Source organism: Malurus melanocephalus, unplaced genomic scaffold (genome assembly GCF_030028575.1).
Source record: "Malurus melanocephalus ecotype Western Australia unplaced genomic scaffold, MMel_1.1 scaffold_259, whole genome shotgun sequence".
NCBI lineage: Eukaryota > Metazoa > Chordata > Aves > Passeriformes > Maluridae > Malurus > Malurus melanocephalus.
This window is the reverse complement of record NW_026623491.1, coordinates 1,043,617-1,054,063: the sequence shown is the minus strand read 5'-3', so window position 1 is coordinate 1,054,063 and position 10,447 is coordinate 1,043,617. Positions and strand designations below refer to the sequence as shown.

The window sequence follows — 10,447 nt, the reverse complement described above, 5'->3', positions numbered from 1 at the left end:
CTAAGTATATTAAGATCTTTGTCTTTATCTGCCTTGACAACTTCATATGCAGCATCCTCGTAAGCATATGGAAGTTAATGCCCCTGGTACTGGTAGGGATTTTCTGCAATTATAATAAAAATAYGAAGCAAATGTATATTGTATGTGGTCTGAACTGAAATGCTAAAGTTGGTTATTGTGCTACTATGATCCTATGAATAAGATCTCCCCTCAGCCTCCTCTGCTTTAGAATAAACCAGCTGTCATAGCCTCTCCTCATAGCAGAGATGCTCCAGTCCTTCTGTCATGCTTGTGGTCCTGTGTTGGACTCTCCGTTATGTCCACAGCTCTTATACTGAGAAGCCCAGAACTGAACACAGTGCTCCCAAATACTCACTGTGTTTCTGGGGTGTTCAAACTCTGAGCCTGTCTCTGCTCTATTTGAACTGAAAGATCATTGTATTATGGGTTTGTCTGCTGCTTCCTCTATCTGCAGTATGAAAATGCAGACGTGGGGAGGAAAACAAGTTTTGGTTGATTCAATAATTAGACAAAATTAACTGTATTGCTTTGACTCCAGAAGTCCAGTCTCTTGACTGGTTTGGTTAAAGTTGGCCTATAAATTATGGCTGCAGTTAATTCCTTCCAACAGAGAGAAGAAATAGCACAGACTCGCTTTTGGTCCAGAGCAATGCTGAAGTTTTATTTTCACTGCTGGATTTATAGAAGTTGTCATTTCATTTTACCCTCTTCTCCCCAACTCATAGTACTGGGATGCAAAAGGAACGGCTGCCACTGGGAAAAATMTGTTTATATGTTTCTGTCAGTGAACAGCAGGCTTCATTTTCCCTGGTCTTTCTGATATCAAACAATGAGGATGCAGGGAATGGAAATGAAACCTGATGCTCAAATGTGAAGGAAAATGGCTAGGACCCCCACAGAGATCTGAAGACACCACTTGTGACAAGAGGTTTTGTTTGCCCTTATAGGACAAATAAGAGAAAGACTAGGCCAGGGAATATGTCCCAGGTCTCATCTGGTCACAAACAGCAGTAATCGAACACTTGTGGACTGAGAACAGATCTATTGCTGAGGGTAACTCACCCTTATGGGCAACAAACCTCTCCTTGTAAAACACTTTAGTGAGGGTGTTGAAAAGGCAAGTCCTTGCTCTTGTGTGAAGCTTTCCTTTGCAGGACAATGATCAACTCATATCACTGACGAGGTCATCGTGAGACTAAAAAGCACTTGGGATTTATCTAAGCGACTTCTCACAGATCCACGGAGCRGCAAATTCACAGCTGGAGGCATGAAACTGACCTTTCATCAGGACAGCACAGTTTTGCACAGGGCTGTTAGAGAGGATCCTGMAAGATACATGGAACAGTAGTGAGAACAAAAGAAAATGCTGAGATTGTCTCCTGGAGACAAGAAATWAAAAACATTTGATATTGAAGGGTGTAGCCCAGAGGAGGACAAACAACCTGACCTCCAAAAGGCAGCTGTTAGAAAATAGAATGTACWCCAAAAAACCTATCTACCTGCCACAACTAAGCAATTTTGCCATCATAGAACSCAAATCAGAGCCAAACATAGACACAACAATCTGCAGTGGCAGTGATATCCACCAGCATGTGAGTGGCACAGGTGAAAGTCTCATGGAATTATCATTACCTTCAAGGAGTTTGTAAGAACAGAAAGCAGGATTTATTCARGAAACTAAGCCAAGTGCTCAGAGTACTGACCTATTGACAGGGAGATCTTGGGCAAGTTTTCCTTGCTGGAGAGGCTTTAGAAACTAAAACTCATTGCCTTAACTGCCTAAAAAGGAAAGGGCCAGGAAAGTCCCTGGATAAAAACATGTTTTCCCTCATGCAAAACACTGAATTATGCCCAAGTAAGGACTGAGCTGAAATTAAGGTTCTGACTTGGGTTGGCAACCAGTGGAGCAGCAAAGGGCTGGGTCCTCGCACCCAGTGACACCAGCACTTGACAGAATGGATGGCTAAACCCAGTAAAGCCATTTGCCTTTCTGACCAGGCATCTGTGTGCTGGTACAGGCAAATAAAATCCTTGAGCAGCTGGAGGGGAGTAGAGAGCGAGATAYTAAAGCCTGACCTGCTTTTCACAGGTGCATGTCCTTACAAGATGCAAGCTCAGCGCGGTACAGGTCACAGGAAGAAGAAAATCTGCCCAGGAAGAAAGTCCTGACATCTGTAGGAGGAACTCTGGGTGTTCTGGAACACTAGGCACTCTGAATAAACACCATTGTTTTTAAAACAGAATGAAACTCACTTGGAAGCATTGAATATAGAGCCATCTTCCCAAATCCATCCAGATCTTGTACTGTTCCTCAGTCCAATCCAGAAACATTCTGCTTGAATACGCTCGAACATATCCTAGAAATCATGATGAATTACAAAGTGACTAATGAAAGCCAGCCTGAAAATGGAGGTCAGGATAAGTAAAGAGAATAGAAAGAGAGATATATCCCCTCGCCTCACTGTTCCCTAAGTTCCTGACCATACTTATTCCCCACGTCTTCTAATCACAGGGCCAGGAGTTGGACTCAATGATCCTGATGGGTACCTTCCAACTCAGCATATTCTATGATTCTATGAACTGCAGCCCAGTCTCCTGGAGTTTCCTGCACAGAGCTTTATGTAGGGAGGTATGTTATAAGTATTAACGCTCTACTATACAGCTAGCAATCTAATATTAGATTTAGAGGTAAAATCAGGGCAAGGAGGGGAGGCCAGGGCAGGGCAGGGCAGGAAGTCAAGGCACTGACAGACATGTGTAACAAAGCCAGGATTGAAGCACTTTAAGTTTTACACATACTTCCCCTCCTACATGTTTTCAATGTTCATTTCATTTTAGCTAACTTTTAACTTCTGATTATTAAAGATGAAGGTTAAGAGGTGAAGATTATTAAAGGTTAAAAGGTGAAGCCTGCAACAGAAACTCAGCCTTGGATTTTATTCCCTATCCCCAACCCTCCTCCCCACAGAAAACAAACAAACAAACAAAAAAAAAAAAAAAAAAGGCAGGAGAAGTAAGTTTGTCTTGTCCACTTTTGCAACCAAAGAACAACAACTTTTCGGGTATCTGGCTGGGCTCCAGCCTTATCTCCTGCTGGCATAAACACAGCTTCAAAGAAGACATCTTTACAGAAAAGCATTAACAAAGCTGGCTTGGTAATGTCATGTGAATAGGAGCACCTTGAGGCATGATGAGTGTTGCTAATGGTTTGGAGGTGACTGTGCTGGCCTGGCATTGCCTTTGCAGAACAAGGTATGGACAGCTAGAAMAGTCTTGTTTAAATGGGAGAGTCTRAGCAGGGATAATSGGTAACAGTSTGGTAGCAGRGATGGTAGCAAGAAAGCAGCAGGAGCAGGGAGGTTTTCTTCATGCAGAGAAATGGGTAACCTGGGGAAGATGCCTATTTCTCAAGGAGTCAGGGTTTGTCTAAGTAAATGTGAGAGCCTGGTACATACTCCCAATCAAGCAGAGACCTGGCTTTGTAGTCCTCCAGAGAACATCATACAATGCAACTTCTGTCCAGGGGCTGGAAGCTGTCCAYGTTCATTGGACCTGAGCTAATAAGCCCTGGCTTGAGGAAAACCAGATCCAGGTTTCTGCTCTACTTAAGCAGATGTGCCTCAGCACCCCAGTAATCAGCACTACCCATTTCTCTAGTGACCACACATGCCCCTGCCYCCAGAGAGCACCTGCAGAGGAACAGATGGTTCCTTATTTCACCAGCACAACCAAGGCACTTGGCAGAGAGAGGARCTAAACATTGAAAAGAGACTGTGAAAGAAATATCCAAGCATGAATACAGGGAATGGCATGGGTCACTGATCAGGAGRAGCTGGAACAGTCACAGGGAGGAGAAGCAAGGGAAGCATTCCTTAAGAGTGGGGAGGTATCGGTTTATAGGCAATGAATACAATGATTGCTCAGTGCCACAGTCATTTCCTGTGATCGTTCACATCAGCCTTACTGGGGRTAGGAGGGGAGGTGGAGAGGAGCAGTGGAGGAGGGTTTCCTACCATCCTTCATAGGATGATTCTGAGTACCTGGCAGTGACCCTCATCTCCCCTTCTCCCCTTTGCTTCCCTTCTTCCTGCAAACTTTGTGAAGTGTAACATTGCAGTCRTAAATCCTTCCTTTCCTTTAAAACCAAAATATTGCTGAAGTGACAGCGCTGCTAGTATGTCTGTCATTTAGGTATCTGCAAGGTAATGGGATATCCTCAAAGACTAAGCAAACCATTACCATTTCCCAGGTATCACTGATCACCAGGAGGTGAGCTCCCTGTGCCCTGCAGGAATCCTGGCTGGAATTCCAGTCCTTCTTCTCCCTGGAGAAGGAGTAGCAGCTCCCTCTGTAGGCCACCCACTGTCGAGGGCAGTGTAGGTGGCAATSACCTGTAAAGAAGTCAAAATACTCGTACTCTACCATTAACCAATAGAAACACTTGTCAGAAAGGACCTAGTAAGAAAAAACCCTTTTGGATGGTTGAAATCCAGTAAACTCAAGTCAGGATAAGATTCTGAAAATAACAGYGTAATTTCAAAATCTTTCAAACTCACAACAGTCACATGCACTCTGATGCTGGTGCAAGTATGCATACACCCACCCCACCTCCAGGTTTCCACTGAATCAACAACTAAAAAAGGCTATCTGAAAACAGATCACACTCTGTGGGCATGGTGTGATCACATCACACATTAGAGAAAYAGATTTTAAGCAGCTAACAGTAAGCTCCTCTACATGGTCTAGCACCTTCTGCATGCCTAAAAATTACAGACATATTTGTTCTACAGTTTACCACTACATTTAGCAGGCAAGTCTACTAAGACTTTTCAATATGTTTAACTATTTTTTACCACAGGATCTGAAATGGGTTGCCTGGAGTCTGCATGAGGAATACATTCTTCAAAATATTCTGGATAGGCAGTGGGTACATAAGGCTGGTAGAAACGTAGCATAGTTTCTGGGTTTAACTCCATAATAATGAGGTTTCTGTGATTATAYGTGTCTCTGGTCCTTTGCTGTTGGATGCTCATTCTCAGCAGCACTTTGTGCACTTACTCATCRTCCAAATCAAAGCGATCGCCAGGGAGATGCTCAGTGTCCCAAAGACTATGGCTAAGCCCTTCAGAACTGCTGASCACTGACAGGGAGCTATAAAAGAGAAAAGAAACCATAGTGAGCAGGAGCCACAGGAAAACTGTCTGTGTGGTTTTACATAGTTTGCTTGTGTCCTGGGCATTTCCACAAGGAGCTRCACTACTTAGAGCATCATGTCTGTCTACACTCTGCACATGGCTGATGTCACTGTCCCTACCCAGCCAACCTTGAACCTCCCCTACACYCCTGCCCATCAACCCAGGAACCCACTGCAGCTGGGTTTGGGGTCATGAGTCCCTGCCTGAGCTTCCCAGGAGGTACCTGTCTACACATCAGCCACAGCTCTGCCCCTGCCTGGGCACAGAGCCTGCTGGTCCAGCCCCTATGGTGACTGACCCCAGCAGAAGGAAGCATCTGCCACAAGTCAGCTGGAGCCACCCATGTGGCACCTCGTGCTGGCCAGCACCTCACAAGAAATCCACTCCTGCTCAGCACTGAAGCTTGGGGTGGAAACACAGAGCTGCATTGCTACAGCCACCATGTCCCAGCTGAAATGCAAAAAGAAACCCAAAGCCTTTTCCCCTGCTCTTCCAGCAACAGATTTAATGGCACCTCTCTGCTCACAGGCTTACACACACGGTCATGCTACATCTTCCCAGGATACTCCCAAGTCAGTCCTATATTTTCATCTTCCATGGTAGAATGGCAGGATGGGAGAGCCAGCCTTGAAGGCTTAGGATGTCCATCCCATCACAATTTCACCACCACTGTCTGCTGTTCATTGGCTGCCAGCGGCAGAGGGTGAGTCCTTGGGGCCAGCACAGCTTCCTTTCAACGGGCTGGTCAGGACTGGTCTGTAGASATCTGCTCATGTACAGCACGACATSTTAACCTCCAGGCTACATGGTGCTTTTCCACTGTCACCTCCCAGGGCTGTGTTTGACCTGAGAGGCATTTTCCATAAAGCATTTGAAATCCCAGCACAAAAATCTCCTCTCTCCCAGACTGAGGTGAGGATGACACTTACTGGCATAGATGAGCTCCAGAGGAGTTGTGTTTGCTTGTTTCATTAACCTCAGTATGCTAGCTCCACAGACAACAGCACTTTCTAAGAAGCAGTAAATGTGCAGCTAATTAATGCACCACATCCTGCTTTTGCGATTTTCCAGAGCCTTCTACCCAAATCCAGCAGCAAAGTCTTCATGAATCTCATGAAATTTGAGGCTCATCACTCCCAGTCATGTCATGAGATCCAACATTTGATCTGTTGGTGGAGATCGAAAACAAACACATGTCCCATGCCAAGAACACTGTGAGAAGGACAAAGACAGCACTAAAACAGAAGGGGAAGAGACTTCACTTAAAAATAAGAATGCATCCTTTAAACATTGGAGTCTTTGTMCAAATACAGAAACATCAGATCAGTAAATTAATAAAAAAGAATTTATTTTGATCTTGAGCAGTTTGCAGGGTCACTAATGTTAAGGCCAGTTTCTCATCTATAGCAACATATTTAGGCCTGTGGTTTCGGCTAGGAGAAGTTTCTAAGGTAACAAGGGAGATCGTGAGGGATCTTTGTTGTAAGCATCATTCTTCTGGTAGAAAGATCTTTTCTAAGATAGAGGTTTTCTCACGTTTCCTGAAGCTTGTAGGATCTTCTAGCTGTCCCAAACATAGTTTAAAATTAGCAACATTGCTYATTTTTAAAATCATTATCAAAAGAGAAAATAATCTCTTTTCAGAGACAAAATACAGAAAGGTTTTTCAGTTACAACCTACTCCTCAGCTTCACACAAAGGAACAGTGGAAGAACTGAAGGACTTGGACTGGGTCTGGAACCAACTTGCTCCTGCTCTCTMTTCCTCTTGTTTGTAACCCTGGCATCTTGGGTTTTGTCAGCAGATTAGGCCTCAAAAGAATGAAGTAAACCCGAGGYTAAGGGGTAGGGTGGAGAGTTTTCTCTGCAGATTACAACTGAAAACTTGGCAAAAGTGGATAAACATCTGATGAAATATAACTGCTGGTTCTGAGATCACATTTGCAATGTTGTTTTCCTTACACTCTTGCCTCTCAAAGAAATTATCCCCCGCATCCTTCAGATCACTGTTACTGATTTTAGGGAAAACTACTGCCAGCACAAGGCAACCAGGGTGGCAGTCTGTGAAATGGTTAATCCTTAAATGCCAGCACTGGGCAAGGAGCTCGTGCCTCCTGGCAATGAATAGAGCAGTTCACTCTTTATTGTTTCAAACTAACTGCAGAAAAAAGGGAATGACTAATCATCAAAACAAAATCCCAGAGCACCTTCACAACCCCAGCAGTGGGAGTCACCGAAGTTCTTACAAATGAAAAAAATATGGCATTAGATAATTTTAGAAGAAAAAAAAAACAAAATKAAGTGGGAAAACAGGAAGTGTTTGAGATTAATTTAAGCTGCACTCAAACTGCAGAGATCAATCCAGAGAAGTGAAATAAAGTATTTCACAAATCAGGATTTTTACATACTGCAAAAGGGAGTCCCTGCAGTTCACACTTTTTAAAACCGTTTGAAGGGTTTGTGTTTTATCCTCAAGCCCCGAACTACGCGTGAAGCTCTTGTAGAAATAGACAAAAGAAGCACCCAAGATGAGTTTGAAACAGGAGGAAAATCTGAATGGAGCACYCAGAAACATTTCCATGTAGTTGTCTGAGGAACTGTGGAAAAGTCTACCCAGGGGAAGGGAAAAGTGGACTGGTGGACATTTGATGTAAATATTCAACGTTATCACTTTCTAGTGTACAAAATACCCCATTAAGCCTCTCAGTGCTCAGGAGGAATGACTCTGATATTCTGCATTCATTTGCAAGCAACACAACCCAGTATTTTTAGGTTTGTCAGTCCAGATTCACTTCAAAAACTGAAAACTGTTAGCATTTTACAATTCAACTCATCTAGGACAATCTGAAGAATGTCATGSCACTGTCCCACATAGCTCCTACCTTCCTCAGTATGGCAGCAGCATGACTACATAGAACCTAGAAGAAGAATTTGAGATATAAGGATTCTGTTTTTGGCTATGACTCAGGCTTGGTTGTTGCTGTTACTACAAGCACAACACATAGGCTAACACTGTCTTAAGTGACTCCTGGACTGACATTCTGGTAGTGCAGCATATCTAAGGCTCTCTGTAAGCAAAACAGAAGACACAACCAGGGCAACTCTTCATTTCTGAGAAGTCCATAAGCAACAAAACCTGTTCGTTTGACCAGAAGACTGATCTACATACCAGTGATACTGTGTCTACCAAGTTAGCAAAGGTGTGCATTAAGCAGAGGAGAAATACCTGAAAGCACATCTCTCAAAAGTGATGGAAGCAGGGACAGAGATGAACATTAAGATCTTCAAAAGAAAGGTACTTAAACTGAGCTCCTTAGGAATCCCTTGCATGCTGAAGAAGGCTGAGAAGAATCAAATAATATGCACAAAAAGTGTATATTCAAAGATCAGCTTCCTTATTTTAGGCTCTCTGACCTTTGCTCGAAWAGATGAGAGTCCATACGGGAATGCAGAGAGATGTTAAAAAGAAAAACGCAAACATCTCAGAAGGGCATTGGGTAATCCACTTTCAACAGGACGGGAGCAAATAGGAATGGCAGGGAGTGAAAGGATGTCACTGTGTTTTCTGATGTGACAGAAAACATCATTTCTGAKGAAAACATATGCAAAAGCAAGACTGCCTTCCAAACAGATGGAGTGTGAGCACCAGATAGGTGCACCAGGGAGTTTCTGTGTTGGCTTTGTTTCCATAGTGAAGCAAGGGGCCAGGCAGCAGTAAACACCACATGTATATGAAATTATTCTGATCAGGGCATACAAATCTTGTATCCCACAGTGGAGTCCTCTTCACTGTAACAGCTCTGAAAATTTAAGGTCAACCATCAGTGTTGCAGCCAATGTAACACAACTCAGCCAAAGCACACAGCCATTTCATAGAACCATAGAATGGTTTGGGTTCRAAAGGACCCTAAGATCATCTAGCTCCAAGCCCTCCACCATTTTGCATAAAAGAAGTATTTACAAAGAATGATCACTAATGCAAAGTTTCACTCTTTGAAGGTAGAATTTCTCAATTAAGACGCCAGAGGAATTGCTCAGTGTGACATTTGGAGGCCTGATTGGAGTAATGGAGAGGAAATAAGGAAAGAAACAAATAAGGAGAGCATGAAGAAAATCCTCCTCATAGTAAAGTGCCCTGAGAAATATTTCATAGCAAAAGCTGCAAATTTGCTCACTGGGAGGTACATAACACAGAATACAGAAAACAGGAAAAAATGTATCACGAAAGAATCCTGCATAGCACCACGGGACAGAGGCTGGGTGATCTCATCCTTTCACTGTCTCTGATCTCTGATTAGCATACACCTYTAATTTATCTGTATTCGCATCTTGCCTACCCTTCAAAGAACTATTGCTCACAATCTCCTACCGCTGACAAGCAGACATCTTGAAATCTGTTTTGAAGAAAAGGATGCCTGGGTTGAATGCCCAGGAGTAGACACTGAAAGAAGCCTGATGGTGAGAGTGAGGGAGCTCTGGGTCTCTAACTCATCAGCTTTTATCACATTAAAATATTCACAGCAATTTTAGAACCAAAGCAACAGCTCTCTAAGCTGGAACCCAGAATCAGTTGCCAGTTCAGAGCATTTCTGTTAGATCTTGCTTTCACTCAAAGTAAAATTTTTGGTTGACCTACCTCATCCATCTTTCCTCACCTCTTTTTCCCTGTGCAGCTTTGTCCCTTGGCAGAGGAGTCTGAGAGAATTTGACAGAAGTATATGTTACTTCCTCGCTCTCCTCAGCTGCAGAAATTTCTGATCTGCTTCCCTCCATGACAAAGGAAGGAGCGTGCACAAGATGTTCTCATCAGGCTGTTCAAAACCAGGGCTCAACGCCTGTGAAACAGGAAACCTGACGCTATATTCAGAAAAACAAGAAGTGTGAAGCTGCAACCTCTATCTCCAGCTGCTCAAGATAACCAAATTTACGATGGAATGGAGAACAGTGGAACTGCAGCAGCTTCCATTTTCTAACCTGATGGAGGATATCTTAAGAAGAGCCATTAATAGAAAAGGTGATTAATCACCAATTTCAGGGGTATTCTAACTGTTGATAGTGCAAGCAGGTGTGGTTACACTGATGGCAGTGATTGGGAGGATGTGTGCTGCTCTGAGGGGCTCCCTTCAGGATAGAAGCAGTTGCATGGTGATAGCACAAGGAAAAAASGTGAATAATTAGAGTACAAGGTAAAGATAAGCAATGGCTACRGCAAACTGCTCTCCAAAGGGAAGT

The 10,447-nt window shown here is 43.5% G+C and overlaps 1 protein-coding gene across 1 annotated transcript; it reads right to left on the bottom strand.

The window, feature by feature from the left end:
• Positions 1 to 677: 677 nt before the first annotated feature.
• KLRG1 (killer cell lectin like receptor G1) lies at positions 678 to 10,028 on the bottom strand. Its single transcript, XM_057375817.1, has 5 exons — positions 9,871 to 10,028; positions 5,080 to 5,172; positions 4,261 to 4,412; positions 2,275 to 2,378; positions 678 to 1,346 (listed from the first exon to the last, which is right to left on the bottom strand). Exons 1-5 carry the CDS (start codon positions 9,986 to 9,988, stop codon positions 1,235 to 1,237), a joined length of 579 nt encoding a protein of 192 aa, XP_057231800.1. The 5' UTR covers positions 9,989 to 10,028; the 3' UTR covers positions 678 to 1,234.
• Between the last annotated feature and the right edge of the window lie 419 nt (positions 10,029 to 10,447).